The 22,028-nt window shown below is 44.7% G+C and overlaps 1 protein-coding gene across 7 annotated transcripts in view; it reads right to left on the bottom strand.

Annotated features, from left to right (window-relative positions):
• LOC144823287 (dipeptidyl peptidase 4-like) overlaps positions 1-22,028 on the bottom strand; it is an 867,366-nt gene that overhangs the window by 302,142 nt on the left and 543,196 nt on the right. For all 7 annotated transcript variants that reach the window (XM_078681655.1, XM_078681657.1, XM_078681659.1 and 4 more), the window contains one exon: positions 13,743-13,846. In XM_078681655.1, coding sequence (XP_078537781.1) covers positions 13,743-13,846 — 104 coding nt within the window. The remainder of the gene's footprint in view (positions 1-13,742; positions 13,847-22,028) is intronic.

Below are 22,028 nucleotides of genomic sequence, written 5' to 3'. Positions count from 1 at the left end.
GGCCGCAGGAGCTCCAGGCCACACTCTTGTTTTCAAGGGGGGCTGGTCGCCTTTGTGTGGATCCGAGGGTGGTCTCCCATGTGTGCACAGCGCTCAAGCGAAACGGCACAGTGAGCCACGGAGTGTCAGGGCAAAACGCAGCCCCGATGTACAGTCCCCCAATCTCCAGGGGCCCCTTTCAGGCCCAGGCATATGAATATTTGTGACATGGGAGTCTCAGCCGCCTCCCACCACATCCTGTGGTGGGGGAGTGAGTTATTTTGAGCTATGCCACTAAGTACTGTGTGAAAGGTTGCTTTAATACAACAGCTTCTAATCACAACCATTGCAATACTAGAATCAGCCTTGCATACAACTACCACGACAAGCATACTAACACATGTGGTTGACTTTGTGTAAATAGCGCCCAGGGCAAAACCAAATATGGCACCACCACCATCACCTTCCGTGGAAAAAAAAAACCTAGCTCCCCGTTTCTGTTCTGTTTGTTTTGAGTCTGTGAGTGTCATACAGCCTACATATCCCCCGCAGTCTTTATCATAAAGACTACACCCCCCCTTGCGCCTTGAGACTATCATGGGTGAGTAGTTGCGCTTTACAAGCCCCTGACTGATTGATTAATTCGTTGGTTAAAAGCTGGGGTTGAATACGACACTGGCAGTTCATGCAGAACAGTGTTTAGAGCTTGCTGCGTGGCCTGTTAGCAGAGAGTTGCAGACGCCCTTTTCTGTGTGTCTCAGGTGCTCTCTTGTGTCGCCAGGAGTGACCATATCTGCTTACATTGATCCTTTCATAAAACAAAACGCCCCGGCCCTGGTTAGGAGGGTTTTATCCCCACAGTTCCGCAATCTCTCATTCACTTCCGAGACCTGCGTCGCACATGTTCATGAGTCTGTCTTCCTTTTATGTTTTAACGACCATCTGAAGTTCTGCCTCTTGGGAGCCTCACAACTGTGGGCTCAGTGGCTAACAGGCCACACACACAGCCTACACTTCCCCACTTTCCCCCAGCTTCCTTCTTGCAGGGGGGCCTGTCTCCTGGTATTGCACGGGTCAGGCTACAGAAGTATTCATGGGCAGTGGCGTCACTAAACTTGAAGCGCCCAATAACCCTTCCCCCCCCAACCGGACTCGGGAGCACTTAGGGCTAGGGTACTGTGTCGAGGGGGGCACCCGCACTGCAGGGGCCTTGGTTAAGCCACTAATCCTGGGTAAGATCCATTACTTCAGTCTGAAACAGCATCAGATATAGCGCCTAGAAGAGAAGGTTGAAGATGCCCCTGCTTGGATTCCCAACTCCCAGTTCTACTATAGTCAGTGGCTTGAGGAGAAAACCTTTGTGCGTGAGTGGTTGGTTCTACGCATTCAAAATGCCACAACAGTAACAATTAAGACATGACTTGGCCCTGTGCATGCCTTTTACATTGATTTCCTCCTAGTGAATATCAAAGCTGGTCTAGCCCAATCTAGTCTGGTGTCACATGATCTAAGGATTCCATGAAGGAACAGACGTGTAAGTAACGAAGCAATAATAATCTTTTAGTACAATGTCCCGGACACCACATCCAGAAACATAAACTATCAGTACATAATCAATATTTACAAACAGTAACCCATGAATTAAAATTCACAGGCACTCTATCAATATTCAGCAGCAATAATCTATTAACAGAAGCTGCCATGCACTCTACTAATATGACAAAAACAGAAAATACATTAATACAGCATGCCCTCATCTATTTCCCGAAACAGCAGACTGAAATGACCCATCCCACAAAGCTCTCCTAAAAAGACTGAGCAACATAGGACTCACTCAGCTTGTCTCAGAACCAACACCCATCACAGGACACACCTTGGACCCCAACAGGACCACAAGCAACAACATTAACTACAACTACCCCACATTGCTAACATGGACCAACCACTCCATCATCCACTTCCAAATCAACACACTTCAAGTCAACATGCCTACCAGCTTCAGCTTGGGCAAAATCACAGAAGCAGACTCCCTCAGCACCTTTAGCACAGATACAACGTAGTCTACAAACTACCTTAACAAGGACATCAAGAACTGGATCAAGAACTGCACGGACTCCCTTGCACACATACAACTCTACAAGCATATTAGATCAAACAAGCAGACCAGGTGATAAACAGAAGACCTCCAAGACACTAAACAACAATGTAAACAGCTAGAAAGGAAACAGATAGACAGCCACAGCACCACTGATGTACAAGGCTGCACTCAGGCACTATCACAAGCAAATAAGAGACACCATAAACAAGCCTTGGCATAGCCAATAGGTCTCGCCTTTGGGACCTTATAAGTGTTTAGCTATGCAACAGTTTATGTTGTTGCACCAAGGATATTGTGCTGGATAACTAAACACTTATAAGGTCCCAAAGGCGAGACCTATTGGCTATGCCAATGCTTGTTGCTATTGTTGCAGATTGTCTGTGTAGCTCATAGTTACCTTGTTAGAACTGGCTATTTCTGGTAGGCTAAGGCTGACGCCAAAGCCAGGCAGAAACCACCATTCTAGTCAGGGCAAGGGAGTCACACGCCAAGATAACCCCTGCTCACCCCCTTAGTAGCTTGGCACGAGCAGACAGGCAATGTGTAAAGCATTTGCGCACGCACACAACAGCAACAACATCCTAGGCACACCACAAAAGGAACTCCACACAAGGTTATATAAAAATAACTTTTGTATTGTCCAAACACATCAGATAGGAATCACACATGTACATTGTGCCAACGGGCAGGGGCAATATTCACAAGGGATTCTGTACAAGACAGGGCCATTTGGACCACTGTCAGGATAAACACTTTTAGAAATAGCACTTTGTAGATCATAGAATAAGGGTAACACAAAAGAATAATTATAGGTCACAACCAATAATTACTGGTAAAGGAAGGTACACACTACGCAATACTAATAACCATAGGCCTAGATCACGCATGGACACATAACCTCTCTAGTATAAACTCTACTAGGCAAAACACAACCACCTAAGAATAAAATACATTTAGGGGTATAAGCAAGAACACATTACACATGATGCATCACAACATTCAGAGGTGTAGGGAAGGAAAACACATGATGCATAAAAACACCTTCAGAGGTGCAGTAAAAACCACACAATTGCACAAAATTACATAAGCCACCACCTGTGGCAGTACCTAGGCCAACTGGCCTTGTTGGGGCGAGGACTCCCCGTGTCCCAAAGTCAGTGGCCTAAACTTAGCAGTTGCCCACAAAGTGCTGGGCAACTGGTGCAAACAATGGGGCCACACGTTGGAGCCTCGTGGGCTCAAGAACACAAATGGGGCCAACACACAGCGTGGGAGCCTCGGGGCTCTAAACACAGCACTAGTGTCCCCCAAGAGCCTCGCTGGGCTCTACACACAAAATGGCACTCAAAGAGCCTCTCTCAGGGCTCTAAAACAAAGAATGCCCCAGAGCCTCTCTTGGCTCTAAACAAAGTAATGCAGCCTCACTGGGCGGTGGGGTCCCCCACGGGGGACACAGGAACACTTGGGGCGCCTTGAGCCTCTTCTGGGCTCTCAATACAAATGTGGCGCTTCTGAGCCTCTTGGGGCTCTGAGCAACGGTGGCGCCGCTTTGCTGGAGTCCCCCACCTGGGGACTCAAAAGGACAATGGCCCCCGGAGCCCTCGTGGGCTCGAAATCATCAGAACTGCCCCTGAAGCCCTCGCGGCTTCCCAATAACGACTAGCACGAGGTCGCGCCACTGGGGGGGGGGGGGCGGACACCGACAATGTGTCCCGGCGCCCCCCCTTTTCCTCTGCTGCCACACTCACCGGGTGTGGCGGCGGCTGGGTACGGAGAGCTCCCGCTCCTCGGGACTCTTGCGGCGGCGTCTCTTCTCTGGGTGCGGCGCTTCCCCTCAGTCACGGGAGCCCCACAGCGGCCGGCGCCATCCTCTTCTCCGGTCTCCCGAGCGGGCCCTTCAGTTGCGCCTCCTGCCGCGGGCCCATCACCGCGCCGCTTTCCAGGGCGAGCCTCCCGCGGCCCGCCATTCACAGCGCGGCGCCTCGGGAAAGCTTCTCTCCGGCGGCCATTATCAAAAACGGCTCGGGCCACGGCGGTGAAACGAAGGAGGCAGAATGAGGGGTGGGCACCCTCGAAATCCAAATAAAAGGCAGAAGCGAGGTAGGCACTCGCTAGGGCACCATACACGGGATAGCACCTGAACTATAAAAATAGGCAAATAAGGCGCCGGGTGGGCACCGGCACTCGGGGCACACATAGGGCAGGAGCGCTTCCCTAAGCGGTACAACAACAGCGCTCTGCCCAGCAATTCACAATAAAGCGCCCTCAAGGCGCTGGGGCCACGGGCAGCATCAGGCTCCACAGGAATGGTGCCCCTTCAGAAGACAGGGACCCAGCAACAAGGCCCTCCTAGGAGCAGAGGGCAGGAGGGTCAAAAGGAAGTCCTTCAGCCCACAAGCACAGCAGAGGGGTCCCTAAAACAAAGTCCACCCAGCATCCAGGCCTATCAGGTATCCAGGGGCTGGGCAGGGCCCAGGGAGGCAAACCTTCCCCTGGGCCCAAGCCGCAGCACGCCCCTGGCAGGATTCAAGTCAGAAACAAGAACATTTTGTAAGGGGACACAGACCCTTTTTATACAGCAAAAACCTTTGTCTAAAGGTGCAAGGTGGGGGGAAAACCAGGCGCAGCAGGTTTGGGAGCACCCTGGATGTGCTCAGCCCCTCACTCTATTCACTGGCAGGGCAGGGTCATCAGTCGCACCACAGGGGGCGGAGCCAGCATTGTGTAGGGAAAACCCAGCCCTATTCACTCCCAGGTGCTATCTCCTCCCACCACTCTAGTGGCAGATGCAGTCATTCAACCAAGGGCTGACTCAGACAACCTCCTGGGGGCTCCCCAGCCCCTGTCACCCTCAAACCAGACAGTCAATCCACAAGCAGGCCCAGGCACACTCCTGGAGCCAGGCGCCAGCCAATCACGTGCCAGCAGACTCACTACACACGCACACCCATGTCTAGAAGTGGCACTTCCACACTAGACATATTCATGCCACATACATCATTACGCAGCTTTCAATCTCATGAGTTCGCACATACCAAACTCGACCCTGCACTCCCCACACATCAGGAACTACCATGGTCACACATATTCCCCATGCATTCCTATGGGAGGGCAGGTCACTAACCACACATACACAGAGAGCTCACGCACTTTACACTGTACCACAGTGAAAAAGTGCGCAGAGGCCTAAAATCACCAACACCAGGTTCCAGAAACAGGCTAGGAAAAAGCAAAAAGTTTCGGGGTGAATCCTGCCAAAAGGGCCAGGTCCAACATACCTGTTATAAAATCGGTCTCTAGCTTGCAGTGGTATGCACCCTGTCCAAGTAGGGACCACAATCTTTGTTAGTGTAAGTCAGTCACATACCCTAAATTAACCCAAGCTCACCCACTAGCAGCTTCACACAGAGCAGTCAGGCCAAACTTAGGAGGCAATGTGTAAAGTATTTGGTGCAACACTTAAAATAGTGAAAACACCACACAAAAATATACCACACCAAGTTATAAACATAGAGCTTAATGTGTTGAACAAAAAAACACCAAAACAACAAAAATTCAATGAATAGAACCAGAGTTATGGGTTTTTAAAGACTACCTGTAAATATAGTGCTTAAAATATACAGCGCCAGCTTAGGCTATCTTGTTGTGCTTGATCGAATAAAATTTAAAAGTTCAGGCCAACCGCGATAGAGCGAGGGTCGGTCACAGGGATTAACCTTGTCACGCTGAAAAAGTACCTTGTTGTGCCATCAACTAAGCACCATGCATGAAGCAGAGGAGGCGATGTATCTTCGTCAATCCCTCTGAATGTTAGGCGATGCATCGATAATGAGCCACACAAATCGAGATACTGTGGATTCTTCTGATGTAGGCGATGCATTGTTGTGGAGCTGCACAGCTGGCGAAACAATATTCTCAAAGCAAGCGAGAGCCGGTGCTGAAGGAGATGTGTCGGTTCTGACCGGCGCAACGATGGCAATGCAGGTATAACACAGAATAACCTACTTCTAAGGGCCCGGGATTTGGCAAGGCAAGACTAATAGCTGTCAGATTCCAGATGCTGTATCAGGGTTGTTGGAAGTCTTTGATGTCTCTGACTCTTCAGAAAAGGGGGCAAGTCAGGAAGCCCTTGAGTCCCTTTGATTCTGGGGATGTAGAGATGCAAGTTCAGTCCTTCTCACTCCCAGCCAAGGAGTGCTGCAGTCAGCAGGTCAGGCACAGCAGGGCAGGAGTCCAGCAGAGTCTAACAAAGTCAGCAGACAGTCCTTTCAGCAGCACAACAGTCCTACTTCCTGCAGAATGTCCCCAGGTCCAGAAGTGCACTTAGTTGGTGGTGTCAGGGGTCCAGTACTTATACACACGTAGTGTGTTTGAAGTGGGGGAGACTTCAAAGAGAAGCCTTTGAAGTGCACAGTCACTGTCCTTCCTGCCTTGGCTCCAGACTCACTACAGGGGGATATGCAGCTCTTTGTGTCGGGACAAGCATAGCCTAGTCAGGCAAGTCTCAGCTCCTCCCTCCCATCCTGCCCACGATGGCCCATAAGGATGTGGATGGCCCATCAGCCCCACCTAAGCTCCCTTTGTGTCTGGATGGAATGCACAAACCCTAGCTGTCACCACCCCAGATGTGTATTCATAGACAGGCAGAAGGCACAGAATGGCTAAAGCAAGAAAATGCCAACGTTCTAATAGTAGGAAAAACAAGAAAGGCTTGGGTCCTGTCACTACCTGGCCTCGACCACTCAAATCTTATACAACAAAAACATGACCAGATAGGTTATTACTGATTACTTGTGTATGAGCTTAGACAAACAATTCTAAGTTTATGTGATTTATTTCACATCACTTGTGACTTATTTCATGCACATGTAGATTAAAAAATTCATTAATGTGATAAGATGGATAACACATCATTCAATATACCATGCTTATAAAAACATAACAGAAATCAGCAATACAAAAAAATCACACAATTGATAAACATAAAAAGAAAGAAATGCCAATACAATTATAAGTGTCCTACAAATGTCCTACGAACAGCCAGTCCATGTTTAACACACAAATAACAGGTGGACCATTGACCATTTCAGAGGTCCTGCTTGTGTGTAGGGCAAAGGGCTACACAGTTGTCATCCCAGACACTGGCCCACCACTGTTTGCTCTTAAGAAGAATCGCAGTATTGGCCAACAAATTATCAACTCTGCCTCGCTCCCCACAAAAAAAGACAACCTGCGTACTATGTTCAACCACCAACCCATACAAGGCCACCATAAATTTGGCAAATGTTCTGTGTTTGGTTCCACGAGGGAAGGAACGCTATTTACTGATGGACATAAATACTAGCGTCATAACGACTTTACAAATTTTAAATCGAAAAATGTCATGTACATCGGTAAAACAAGTCAAGAGGTGCAACCTATCTGGTCATTTTTTTTTGTATACCGTTCTAAAAGTGGCATTTTCAGATTTGCAATATAAAAACCAACTTCACCCTAAGTTGTGACTTTAAATTGTGAGCCCAGAGACACCCAATGTGACAAGTCCAACTTTTCCCAAATAGAAATTACACTTATAAAGTGTAATATGGTAATCCCAATGTTAACCTATGGGAGAGATAGGCCTTGCAAAAATGAAAAAAGAATTTAAGAGTTTTTCACTAAAAGGACATGTAAAACTCAAACGCACATGTATAACATTTTAAATACATTGCACACTACCTTTGGGGCTGTCCAGGGCTTGTCTTAGGGGTGACATATATGGATTAAAAAGGAAAGTTTGGACCAGTCAAGAGGGTTAATTTGCCAGGTTGGTGTGGCAGTTTACAAGTGCAGATACAGGCTCTGCAATGGCAGGCCTGAGACATGTTTAAAGGGCTGCTTATGTGGGTGGTACATTCAGTGCTGCAGTCCCACTAGTAACATTTAATGTACAGTCCCTGGTCACATGTAGTGCACTTTACTAAGGACTTATGAGTAAATTGAATATGCCAATTGTGGATAAGCCAGTGTTACCATGTTTTAAGTAGAGAGCACACATACTTTAGCACTGGTTAGCAGTCAATCATCACCCTTTATCAATGCTTGTGTGCCTTTGTTTTTCATGACTTTCCTTTCCAACTTTTCATCAACCTCAGGAAGTCGTTGATAATATGAAACCCATGCGTTCACTGTGTACTTCTGCTACTTTAACATGTTTTTGCATGCGGTATGGCTGCAACAACCTACACAAAGTTTGATATTGATATTGTTTATTGAGGTGCACAAATGTTTGTTGGCACTGGCGCCAGCTGATTAATCCAACAATGATCTAGTAAGATAGAGCAATCAAGAATAGCCAGGTTTTAAGTAATTTCTGGAACTGAGGGAGATGAGACAGATTTTTAAGATGCCAAGGCAGCTTGTTCCATATTTTACAGATGGAATAGACAGAGCTTCTTCCAACCCAGGACATTGTGTTGATTGTAGGGATTAGCACAGTGTTGGACGAAGATTCTACTGGGGATGTACCATTTGAATTTCTTCCTGACATAATCTGGACCGGTGTCATGAAGGACTTTGTTAGCCATGCAGAGTGCCTTGAATGCCACTCGCTTTCTGACTGGAAACCAGTGGAACTCTTTAGAGATTGGGAGACTGAATTTAATTTTGGGGTCCTCAATAGGACTGGAAGCCAGTGTAACTCCACCAGTGATTGGGACTCTGAATTGAATTTGGTGATCCTTAAAAGATGGCCACAGTTGTTTGCATAAAGTGCTTTATGGTGACGTTTTCCTGGGCTGGGTGTTACAGTGTTCTAAAATAGCCCCTACCTGCTATAATTGGCTTGGCTGACCAAACTGAATATCTCAAGAGAAAAGTCTCTAGGTTTTTCTTTACATGTCTCACTGCCCAGTTTCCTTTGGGTAAGGGTGTCCAATACAAACTGCGCCTCCTTGTAGTGACTCCTGTGTTTGGCCATTTTAGGGCTTGGAAAGTCTTTGTTCCTGAATGACATTTCTTAAAATGACATCCCACATCTGTCCCTGAAAGAAACGTAAGTACCACCATTTTGAATGTTTTAAGTAGATAATTCACAGCTATGCTTTTGAATGGGATCCGTTAATGTATAACAGCCTTTTAAAAAGATTCATCTCTGAGATATATTTTTCCTTGTTTTCTCTCTCCTTATATTTGGCCTTCCTTTTTCCTCTGTTTTATCTTCTTTTACCTCTCATTTCTTATGTGTCTTGTTTTATTTCTCACCTACTCTCCCCCTTTCTTATCTTTTCTCTCTATGTTTTTCTCCCGCTCTCTCTCTCTCTCTCTCTCTTTCTCTCTCTCTCTCGCTTCCTTCCTCTATTTCCTTCCTGAGCTACATGGAGCCTTTCCTCCTCTTTAGTCCAGACCTTCCTGGCCCTACCTCACCCCATGCAATGCCTCTTTGATTTTCGCAATGGTGATGTCCGAACTGAGATTTCAGGTGGGGGTGGAAGGTTAAGGGCATATTCCAGTGGCCTCATTTCTGATTTCGTCTGTTAGGGCCATTATCTGGGGCCATATCTCCTTTGTCTTCCCATCTAATGTCCTTCCCTGATGCCTCCCCCAGCCAATCTCAAGTAAACACTAAAGAGTATTTCTTTGGTGGCTGAACAATCCCTCCAAAGGGTTGCTCCTCTTTTACTCCTTGGTAGATGGCATGTAATACTCCCCTGTGATGTTAAAGTGTGTCCAATGTTTTCCTTTTCTCTTGATCCTTTCTAACTCTTTAGTAGACTCTAACATATTTGTCCTTTGTGATTTGACATTACTCAAATGGGTTGTTCTCTATTATGTTTGAGTAGATCCAATATAATACTAACAATGTGACTCCTCCGATGCAACAGGGTTGTTGGATAGAATCATTTCTGCAGGGTCACCCCGGTTTTTGGTTTTCCTTGGCTGATTCTGTTTTTTACATGGGTCCTGTGCTCACTATGCCCCCTAATTTGATTTAGCCTGGCTGATGAGCGGTGATACCCTGAAACCAGTCCCAGGATGCTTGTTTCCAGTCCAGGGAGGACCTGGCCTGACAGTTTGGGCTAGGCTGTTTCCATTGGGAGCAGGGTCAAGACTCTTTTGTACAGGGCTAAAAACAATTGATTAAACCCAGTTCTGTGACTGGGGGTAAATGCTTGATTTGTTCAGCAGTCCGCCCATCATCTGTTCTTTTTGCAATTGTCTCCCTAAGTGTAAGGATATGCCTTAACATGGGTCCCATACTGAGTGTGCCACTGGATTCAAGCTAGCCTGGCTGATATGGGGTGATTACCCAAAACCCATCCCAGGATGCTTGTTTCCAGTCTAGGGAGTACCTGGCCAGGCATTTCGGACTGGACTATTCCCATGGGGAGCAGGGTCAAGTCTGATTTGCATTTGGCTGCATCCAAACTGGGGATGCGTGGCAAGCAAAAAAACAAACAATATATATCTAACCCAGATCTGTGACTTGGGGTGAATGCTTGATTTGTTCAATATTCACTCCATCATCTGTTATTTTTGCATTTGTCACCCTAAGTGGGAAGGGTATGCAAAAACATTGGTCCCGTGCTGACTGTGCCACTGGTTTAAAGAAAGCATGGCTGATGAGGGGTGACACCCCGAAACCCGTTCCAGGATGCTTGTTTCCCATCCAGGGAGGACCTGGCCGGGCAGTTCAGGCTGGACTATTACCATGGGGAACACAGTAAAGACTTATTGGCTTATGTCCAAACTGGGGTGGCGTTGCAAGCAATAAAATGATGGATTTAACGCAGATCTGAGACTGGGGGGGAATGCTTGATCTGTTCAGCATTCTGTCCATCATCTGTTATTTTTGCATTTGTTGCCCTAAGTGGGAAGGCTATGCCCAGACGAGGGTTCCATGCTCACTGTGCCACTGGATTCAGGCAGCCTTGCTGATGAGGAGTGATACGCCAAAACTGGTCCCGGGATGCTTGCTTACGGTCTAGGCAGGACCTGGTCTGGACCGTTTCCATGGGGAGAATGGTCAAGACTGATTTGCATATGCCTGGGTCTAAACCGGGGTGATGTGTCAAGCATAAAAACAATGGATTTAACCAAGATCTTTGACTGGGGGTGAATGATTGATTTGCTCAGCATTCCCTACGCCATATGTTATTTTTACTTTCAGAAAGCTGGCATTTCTCTGCCAAAACCATTCTGCAGTGTCCAGGGTCATTGTGAATGACTCTCCTGTGGTGTGTTGTGTATTCCTTCCAGACACGTGGGCCAAAAGGACCTGGCTGTAGGAATGGGCCTTCCTGACGGAATGGCAGGGGAGGAGTTGTGCTCTGCCATGATTACACTTTATTGGACTCTGCCAGCAGCACACATTAATGAACCTGACACCCGGCCTGTTCTTGCCTTTGTTAAACTAGACAGTGTGAATCCAGACCTATGAGAAGGGGTAGAACTGAACCACAATGAGTTTGGGAATAGGCCAGGGATTGATCTCTCACAAAGGCTGGCACCTCTCATCAGAACACTCCTGGACCTGTAGAAGATTCAGACGAAGGATTGCCCTGCTGTCCAAAGAAGAAATACTAGACATGCTTGCTTTGAACCCAGGATGCCCAGAAATGACTTCAATGGTCAGTTGGTTGACCTCCTGTTAGAGCTACAGGAACTTAACAAGCTTCAAGAGTCTTCACTGCAACTGCCCTGCTGACCACCATTAACTGGACCTGCCTCAGCCCTACTGGATTGAGTCTTGATCTCCAAGAGAAACGCCCTAGGTCCTGGACCCTTGGCTAGCATCAGAGTGGACCCTTCCTGCCTCACAAAAGAACTCCAGGTGAAACTCCTGAAAGTTTGGGGTCCTTGGGATCCACACGCCAAGAATTGACAACCTGATATGACCATCATCGTGAAGCTACAGGTATGATCTGCTCTTCGCATCAGCTTTGGGCGCACACTTCAGCAATGACCACCATGTCTTCCATCAACGCAAAGCTCCAGCAATGACGCACTCTTTCCGCCAAGCAGCAACCACCCGCATCAACCACCAAAGCGAAGCTCCAGCTGTGACCTGCTCCTCGCAACCGCAACAGACTCCTTGTGGCCCCACCAAAACGAAGCTCCAGCTGAGGATACCTACATTGACTTGGACTGTGAGAAGGTAAACTCTTCACTGGGACAAACCTGGTCCCTGTATCTGACTCACACTCCATTGCCATCGGAGGGTTAAGCACAGGTTTATTAGTGACTTTTGTGGGGTTTTTTCTCTGTTTTAGCTTCTTTTTTCTTTATGTTTCCCTATTTTTCAGACAAGGATTGTGCTTAAGAATTTAGTGGAACTTCCACCCATCTCAACTAATAACCCAATTTCTTACAACGGAAGACTGCATATAATTCCACTTACTAATATAACAGTGCATCCAATCAATTGTTCCTCTCATTCTCTCTAATAGATTGTTCCTCCCTCATTCATGTGTAGATCCTGTGGTGCTCATGGTAGATTCGATGTAATACTCCACGATATTTTAAAATTGCCTCCAATTCTCCTTTGTTGCTCCTGGGCTTGTTCCATTTGATACTCCTTAGTAGTTTAAACAATGCCTCCAATGGTTTGCTCTTGTATTGCTTCTCTATTATTTCCCGAAAATGCACCATGGTAAATTAACATTGCCTTCAATATGTTAGTCTTCTATTGCTCCTGGGTGGATTCTACACAAGTATCCTTGGATTATAACTGCGCCTTCTATTGGTCATTGCTCTGTCGCTCCTGAATAGATTAAAAAAATGTTCCTTGATGACTTAATAGTGCCTCAAATATACTGCTACTCTCTAGCTGTGGAGCTAAATCCATTAAGTGAACCTTGGGGGTTTAACAATGACTAAAATTGTTTGGCTTGTGTAATGCCACTGGGTGAGCTCTGAATGCCAAAATAAATTCCACTGATGTAAATCAATTGCAGTTTCTAAGAATGACACTGCTCATATCAGCATGCCTAGCTGAATCACAGGCCTGTCCTATATTTTTATGTGCAGAGTTCTCCACCATGACTGCAGAGTTTCCACAGTTGTAAACGTACTATTAACTCATTCTTTGTGAGTAGCCAAAAATAGTAAACTTACACAAAAGTGTAAGTTTACCTTTGTGAATCAGGCCTGAGTGTTTTCAAGAAGGTCTTTTATGCCAACTAGTCACCTTATCTTCTAGCAAACCTGAAGGGAACATCTACTGTGTCCAGCCCTTGACAACAAAAAACATATTTCTAGATCTCCAACTTCAAAAGCACGCATACACCTTGGGGCATAAAAGCAAACAAGGGTACGTACATCATGCAAAATAAAAATGTATTTATTTAGTGTACATCAGAGGACAGCTACACCCTCCCAAGCTTCATTCACACCTTCCTTAGGTAACTGTTAACCCACAAATCAGGATATCTAGACTACTTTATAATGGAGTGAGTTCGCATGTGTGTGCATATGAACTGCACACAGATGCTCCTTACATATTAGCTTCCCTAATACTAATATTTTTTTGGCTAAAATCTGTCAGGTCTTACAATTACTTATAAAATATAGCTAATTCTTCTTACATGACCTCACGATTTAGAGGCGCCAAAGGCATACAGCAAGAACTGTGCTGTGCACTGAGATTGCACTCAAATACCATAGCATATACAATAAAAGAACCAACCTTGATGCTATGGCAGCCGGTGGAGAAATTTCTTGGTGTAATGCTGGGCCGGGCAGCCGTGTGTCCACAATAAACAGTTTCACAGTGGGATTTGTTGCTCCAGCCTATGACAAACATTAAAAAAAACTCAATAAAAGTATTACATGGTTACTTCATTGGCATCATATGAATAATACCATTATAAAGGAAAACAAATAAGCAACTGTTGTAATTAAATAAAGCATGATTCACTATAGAGTTTTATGATAAAAGAGGAATATAGACTTTAGTTGACATTCCACTGTGTAACACTGAATCCAGACTGGAATTGCACAAGGAGATCATCTTTGAGGTAAACAAAGGCTGCAACTTTACACATATAGGGGAATTCAGGCGTTGGTGCTTATACATTTGTGATATTTGATATAGCATGGGCCTAACTTCAATGAGCTGCTGATTGCTTTAGGGAGATTCAGGTTGTATCAGACGGATCTCCGTCATAAGGTGCTGTATAGAGATATTTTGATGTGGGATTTCTGTTTAAAGGCAGGTTATAGCATGCAGGATACCTGATCACTGAGGGAGTCATAATGGTTTTTCCATATTCATCAAACTCAGCAGTAGTAGACCTGGAAAGTTGCAACAGGCACAGCTTTTCAGGTGGCGTAGCAAGTGCAAGTAGCACATGATTTTTTTAAAATGCTGCTCTTTTGAAAATACATATGCGCGACTGAGAGGAAGAGGAAAAAGGAGAAAACCAAGGCGGCAGCTACCAAGAAATGTAACGCAGGCGGTAAAACAGCTGACCAGACAATCATGAGGCAATCTACAGTATATGAGGCTTTTCTACCTGTAAGTATCAGCGCCTGCACCCGCGGGACATTGGTGAGTGCAGTGGTTCCCCGAGCTCCTGTTGTGGACGAGTCAATCTCCACTCCCGCCCCACAACGCTCGGCACAGGACGGTGTTTTGGACACAGCTCTGATGGTGCCGGTGAGCACGGAGGCGGCGGCCACAGCAAACGAGCAAGGGGCGGGGCGATGTGTCTCAGAGCAGCTGGAAGGAGTAATGCTGCAGGCAGACGGCGTGGAGCAAAACAGAAAAGAGAATGAGTGTGATCTAATGGAAGGGGGAGAACAGGCGGTGAGTCAAGTCCAAGCGAGTAGTGCACCGCAAATGGAAGGGACACCAACTTGGCAGGAGCGAGGGGTTGGAAATAACGGAAGAAATAATGGTAACAATGGCAATGGCAGCTGCCAGGCTGAGAAGGGGCTTATCTCAGTCAGTGGAGATAAGGACATGGCACTAACAGGGGGGTCGATAGGGAAAGGGGAAGAAACTGCAGAAATACAGGCTGAGGGTATGATTTTTTCCCCGGAAGACACTACAGGCTGGGTGGCCTCTCAAGAACTGGCTAGATCCGGACCCATGATAACAGTAAATGGTATGGCTATTGTAGACTCTGATGAACTTCATGCACAAAAAGGAGGAGATCCTAGCAGGCACCCTTTGGCAATATCAGGTTCTCCTTCCGATGAATGTTTTGTCTCTGTAAATGAGGGTGAGGAGGATGAGAGAGAGCTGGAGGAGGAGGGGGGGAGCACTTCTATAGCATCTTCAAGCTGTGTGGAGACAGAGAATGATCAGACAATGTCTGGGTTAGCTACAGAGGCAGTGCTCACGACAGAATCTGGAGAAGGTTCAGCTCAAAAGTTACCTGTTAAAAGTAAGTCAAAAATGTTGACAAAAAAGCGAAGGAAGTCAAAAAGTACTATAAGTCCTATAGATGCTGATATTGCAAAGCGATTGGATTGGGATTGCCCGGCGACATCACAGATGCACCAAGAGACTGCTGGGGTGTCAGGAGACAAAAATATAGGTGCTGTAGAACCAGCACAGCAGGAACTTGAACAAATGCAGAGGCAGAATCAGAATCAGTCTCAGGGGGAGACGCCACTTAAAGGGTTTGAAATGATGTTTTCAATGCTGAAGCAAATACAGACTGAGGCGAGAGTGGAAAGTCGTAGAGCCAGGCAGGAAAGCAAAACGATACAAGGATCTCTCCGCAAAGTGAATAAGTTATACGCAGATTTGTCGGGGAGAGTCACAGAGGTGGAAGAAAGAACCGGCTTGCTAGAGGATGAGATGAAGAAATGGCAGGAGTCAAGGCAGGAGCAAGAGAAGACTACATCAGACGTCCTGTGGAAATTGGAAGGATTTGAAAATAGACAGCGCAGAAACAATATCAGACTCTTGGGTATTGCGGAGGGGAAAGAGGGGCAGGATGCGAGAGCGTACGTTATTGAGCTACTCAAGGGTGGGCTTCCTGGCATAGAGGGCTGGGACTGGGAGTCGGAGATACAGCGTGCGCATAGATTTCCATTCGCACAGAGAAAAGGGAATATATCAGGCAAGCCTAGAGCAATACTTATTTACGTTGGTAATTATTTGTTGAGAGAGGAGATAATGGCAAAGGCAAAACCACAGGCTAAGTGCAGGTATAAAGATGTTGAGTTTTTTGCGAGGCCTGACTTTTGCCACACAACTGTAGAAAGGAGGTGGAGACTGCGGGAGCTGATTGTTCCCTTTCAGAAAATGGGATGTGAGGCATACCTGATGTTCCCTAGTAGGCTAAAAGTGGTAAGGGATGGACAGTTTAAAATTTTTGATTCTGAAATTAAAGCTCAGGAATTTTTGATATGGCTGAAAGATAATAGCCCACAGTCCCAGACGCAGGCTGATAAAGAGCGAGTGGTAGCCCTGGTGGCGCAAGGAACCAAGAAGTTGTAAAAGTACACAAAATTGATGAGAAGTACAAATGATCATAGCAAAGTAAGCTAGGAATTTGTATATATATAGGTTATTTTCATCTTGTTTCTATAGGTTGGTATAGGTGGGGGATACGGCGTTCCCGGATAGTCACAGCTGCTACACATAGGTCCGATGGACCTATTTGCCAGTAGGGGGGGTGGGACAGTCAGGGTGGGAACTCAGGGGGGGGGAGGGCAAGGGAGGGGTGAGGAACAAAAATTTTGGAGATATTGTAGAGGAACAAAGAAAGTAAGTCAGAAGACAATGACTAATAAAAGAAAATGGTATGATTGTTATATGGCTGCTAGCTCATCTTGTATAAGGCTTGTGTTGTGTATTGATATAAGAAATGTTGACTCATTTAATAATCCAGAATGAATACTCGAATAATGACATGGAATGTCTGCGGGTTAAATGACAGACGAAAGAGACAGAAGGTGGCTATTTTAATTAAGAGTCTTAGACTAGATTTCTTAATATTGCAAGAAACACATATTCAGGTGACTGAAATTCATCTGCTTGAACAACTGGGACTTTCCTTGTTAGCGTATTCAAGACAGGGGTCTAGGAACAGGGGAGTGGCAGTATTAGCAAAGCAGAGAGACATCACTACTAGGAAAAAATGGGAGGATGTATGGGGGAGATGGGCTCTGATAGAATGTTTGGTAGGAGAACAATGGGTAACTCTTGGTTCTATATACGGGTCTACAGGGGACGATGCGGACATTTTTGAACAGGTTGATATAGAGTTGGCAACTTGGGCCCCATATGTAGTAATAGGGGGGGATTTTAACATCAATGGAGCAGGAGGTCTGGGATTAGGGTTAGGACCCCCAGTTAAATATCAAGGAAAGAAAAAAAGAGTGTTTCAAGCGGTTTGCTCACTAGCCAGGAATAATGGGTTGCTGGATGTCTGGGATGCACTCAAACCAGGAGAGGATGGATACACATACTATTCTGCACCGCATAAAGTAAGTTCAAGATTAGACTACTTTTTGGTTAGCAACCAGGGTGTTGAAGGCGCACATATCGAGAGATTGCCAAGATTATTGGCGGATCATAACCCCCTGATCATAAATCTGAAAGGATTATTATCGGTAAGGGGGGGGTCGGTCTGGACTTTTGAAAGAGCACTGTTGGAAGATGAGGCATATATTCAACACATGAAAATTTGGATAGTTGAATACCTGACAATAAATAGAGATACAGCAAATGTAGGTATGGTCTGGGATAGTTTTAAGGCCGGGGTGAGGGGAGAAACTATAAGTTTTGGAGCAAGGAAAAGAAAGCAGGAACAAGAGAGAAGTCAGGCTTTAAAAAGAGAGATATTATTAGCTGAGGCAGAAGTGAGTAAAGGTCTAGATTCACTCAATATTAATGGATCTGTACCAAACCCTGCTATAGTTAAGTTAGCGAAACTGAGAATGGAAGCAGAAGAGCATATAACAGCAAAGGCAGTTAAACAATATGTGACTAATAGGGAAAAATGCTACGAGTTGAGTGATCGAGTAGGTAGGATGTTAGCAGTCAGAGCAAGGCAAAAGGCATCGATTGGCGAGATAAAGGCAATAAAAGATAGCTCGGGAAAGATGGTAACAAGTGTGCAGCAAATTAGAGAAGTCTTTAGAAAATTCTATACAAAGCTATATCAAGAAAGCAATGTAATAGATTCAGGAGAGATAGTGGCATACTTGAATGACTAAGCAGGGGTGGAATTGGATGAATCAGAGAGAAAGAGACTAGACAATCCGGTAGATCAACAGGAGATAGGAAGTGCTCTGAGGAATCTCCCATCTGGCAAAGCAGCTGGGCCGGATAAGATCCCGCTGGAATTTTATAAGGTTTTCTGGGAAGAGATAGGGAAGGATATGGTAACTACAATGCAACAGGCACAGAGGGGTTTATCAATACCGAATTCTTGGTCTGGAGCAGAGATAGTTGTCATTTTAAAGAAAGGAAAGGCTCCTACAGACCCGGGCTCGTACAGACCAATCACGCTAATGAACACCGATACAAAGATCTATTCAAAGGCATTGGCAAAAAGATTCGCTAGCGTAATAACACCATTAGTTACTATTAGTCAGCATGGATTCATACCTGGGCGAGGAACCACGCATCACACACGGAAACTAATCACTCTTTTCGACAAAATGGAAGTTATGGGCGAACCACTGGCGGTTTTATTGTTAGATGCCGAGAAAGCATTCGACCGCGTATCCTGGGTGAGTGGGTTTTGGGAGAGGCTTTCTGACGGCAATAAAGACTCTCTACAGGGATCCGGTGGCCACGATCAGGATAAACTCGGGAATAACTGAAAAAGTGATAATTAAAAGGGGTACTAGACAGGGCTGTCCGTGTTCCCCATTACTCTTTGCTATATATCTGGACCCGTTAATACGCAGAATGGAAGGGAATGGGAATATACCTCCAGTGGTTACGCCCAGGGGGGACTGCAAGATATTGGCTTATGCTGATGACGTGGCTGTCGTAACACCAGTACCCACAGAGGCTATCAGATATCTGGAAATGGAGGCTATAAAATTTGGAAAAGTGTCAGGTTATTCTTTAAATACTGGGAAAACACAGATTATAAAGAATAGTAAGGCAATGTGTCAAGATCCACGAGTTGTGCAGACAGGGACATACCTGGGTATAACGATCACTGCAGAGCTGGGAAAGGTAGTAGAACTAAATATAGATCCTATTATAAGGAAGGTTGGGAAAGATCTAGACAGACTTAATAATTTGCACCTTACAATAGTCGGCAGAGTAAATATTATAAAGATGTTAATTTTGCCGAAATTTCTATATATTTTTAGGACAATTCCGTTATGGTTTGATAATCTCTGGTTTAAAAAGATCGAAGGAATGATCAATAGATTTATCTGGTCTAAAGGTAAAACTAGGAGAGCAGCAAGATTTATGGCACTACCAAGAGAGAGAGGCGGGTGGGCCTTACCGGACTTGAAACTCTATTATTGGGCAGCAGCCTTACAGTATATGGTCGGTTTAATAGGTGGGGCAGAAGTAGAAGGGGATGATGATTTAGGATCATTGGCAATATATGGTCTATTGTTGGGGGATGAGGTAAAAAATATATTTGTGAAAAATTTTGACACTGCTTACTTTAAAAGGACACGATTTAAGACTATTTTGGGAGCTCATAACATCTGGAAAGCTTTTATTAAGAAATATGGCTTAGGGAAAATCAATAGATATACGAGAATAAAAGATAATTCATTATTCCCTGAGGTTATTTTTTCTGATTTAGTGTATTTAGAATGGTATAGGAAGGGTATTATAAGAGTAGGGGATTTGATGGGCACACAGGGGATGAAGCAATTTGTACAAATACAGGACAAATACGGTTTGGCAGCAAGGCATTTTTTTAAATACCTTCAAGTAAGAAGTTTTTTGGTGAACAAAAGAGGCGGCCCGAGAGGATTTGAGAAAATCTCTATACTTGAGGCGATACATAACGGAGTAAATTGCACTATTAAAAGGTTTTATGCAGAGTTAATTGAAACAAAACCAGATGATCTGGCTAAGTGGGGGGAAAGTTGGTCGACTAAGCTGGACATAGATTCGGAATGTTTTAATTTGTCATTAGAATTGGGACAAAATATTTTGTGTTCTGCAACACTACAGGCTCAGCACTATAAAACTATCTACCGGTTGTATTATACTCCGGCAAAACTTGCACAATGGGGGGCGACTACCGGGATTAACTGCCCCAGATGTGGAAGTCTGCAGGCTGATGTAGTTCATATCTTTGCAACATGTCCATGTCTATCAACCTTATTAAATGAAATACAATTTTTTTTACGAAGAGCATTGAAAATAACTGTCAACTTAACCCCCACAATTGTGCTTTTGGGAGTGAATTCAGGCAATGCATATGGAGAGGGTTGTTATTTTATCTTTGTTGCAATGGCCGTTTTTAGATTATGTATTGCCTCAGCATGGCTTGATCAGGCACCACCAGTATTTCAACAAGGGTTAGCTAAGGTCTTAAACAGCTACAGTTTGGAAAAAGCAATATATTCTAGAAAAGGAAAGTATGGGAGGAGATTAGGATTGAAAATATGGGAGCCGATAGCAAAATGGAGAGAAGAAATATAATGTATATAATGTATATAATATATGGGTTTGTAATATTTAGTGTGGTAGGAGGGAGGACTCTTAAGTGACTAGTAGGTAACAAAGTGTCATATGTTTCTTCTTTATGGTTTGTTAATTTTAGGTGCCCCACATGATTGGACTGATCAATTACTAATCTTAAGCTCCACCTGATGTATATGTTCCTCTATGTGTAATGTAATATAAGTTATTTTTTCTTTTCTTTTACTGGATAAATGATTGAATGTACATAGTGATATGTTCCTCACCCCAGGTGCTGGGGGGAAATAACGTGAAAAAAAAAGTTCTCAATAAAAAGAATAAAAAAAAAAAAAAAGAAAATACATATGTCCATTTTGTAAAATGCTCGGAAGGCCTTGTATAACACTAGACCTAAACGTTTACTAACCAGAGTCGAATTTTACAAGCCTTCAGGCAATTTAAGATGCAGCAACCTGGCCATAGCCAAGACAATAGGTATTACGAAAACTAGAACTGGTGAATGCTCTTTTTGGTATCTGGCGGCAGCCCAGTGGAATCTTTTACCTCTAGCTCTCTGCCTTACTATCAACCATCTTCATTTCAGAAAAAAAAATGATAACTTGGCTGTTTTCAGGATAACGCATCTTGGGTTTATGTTTTGACTTCTGTAGTGGAAAAGTTTAGATAGGAGTTTGTGAATACCCCCAGCTTTTTGAGTTTTTAGGTTTCCAAAACTGACAAAGGAAATTATGTGATCGTTTTGTGCACAGCTTTGAGGCATAAATGGAGTCATTGACCACTGTAAATCGATCTAAATTGCTTTGTGAATAGTTGTACGCCATTACAACGCTTGCTTTTACTATGCATGTCTTTACACGCATTTTTTAAAATACATCCCTTTACAACACATATGCTTTTACCACGCATGCGTTTACCATGCTGGTAAGTATAAAGAAAAAAATATATATATATATATATATATATATATATATCTATATATAAACTCCAGCTCTCGCTACAAGTAAAAAACGGGCTCTGACACAGCTCGAGTGTTCTTGAGGTAAGTTTTAATTCACCACTGGCTAAAAGATTTTCATGGCGCAGTGCAAAAAGTGTCTGGAAGTCGCGTTTCGGCTGTTTGCCTTCCTCAATGCCAGTTCCATATGCAGTTTCTTCCAGGGGATTTATGAAGCCTCGTTGGTTAACTCCCACTGGGGACTATATGCATATATACACATATATGCAAACAAGAAGCAGAGAACTTTGGGTAGTTCTCAAATTTAGGTGGAAAGCAGCTCCTGTACAGAGCACCCTCAACACCAGTGACACTCTAAATTTGCTCTCCTCAAACGTTTGCTTTTCTATCAAAGTTTATAAGCATAAGATTAGCACTGT

The sequence above is a fragment of the Lissotriton helveticus genome, chromosome 3_1 (genome assembly GCF_964261635.1).
Source record: "Lissotriton helveticus chromosome 3_1, aLisHel1.1, whole genome shotgun sequence".
Lineage (NCBI taxonomy): Eukaryota > Metazoa > Chordata > Amphibia > Caudata > Salamandridae > Lissotriton > Lissotriton helveticus.
The sequence above is the reverse complement of the archived record's forward strand: the minus strand, read 5'-3'. Positions and strand labels throughout refer to the sequence as shown.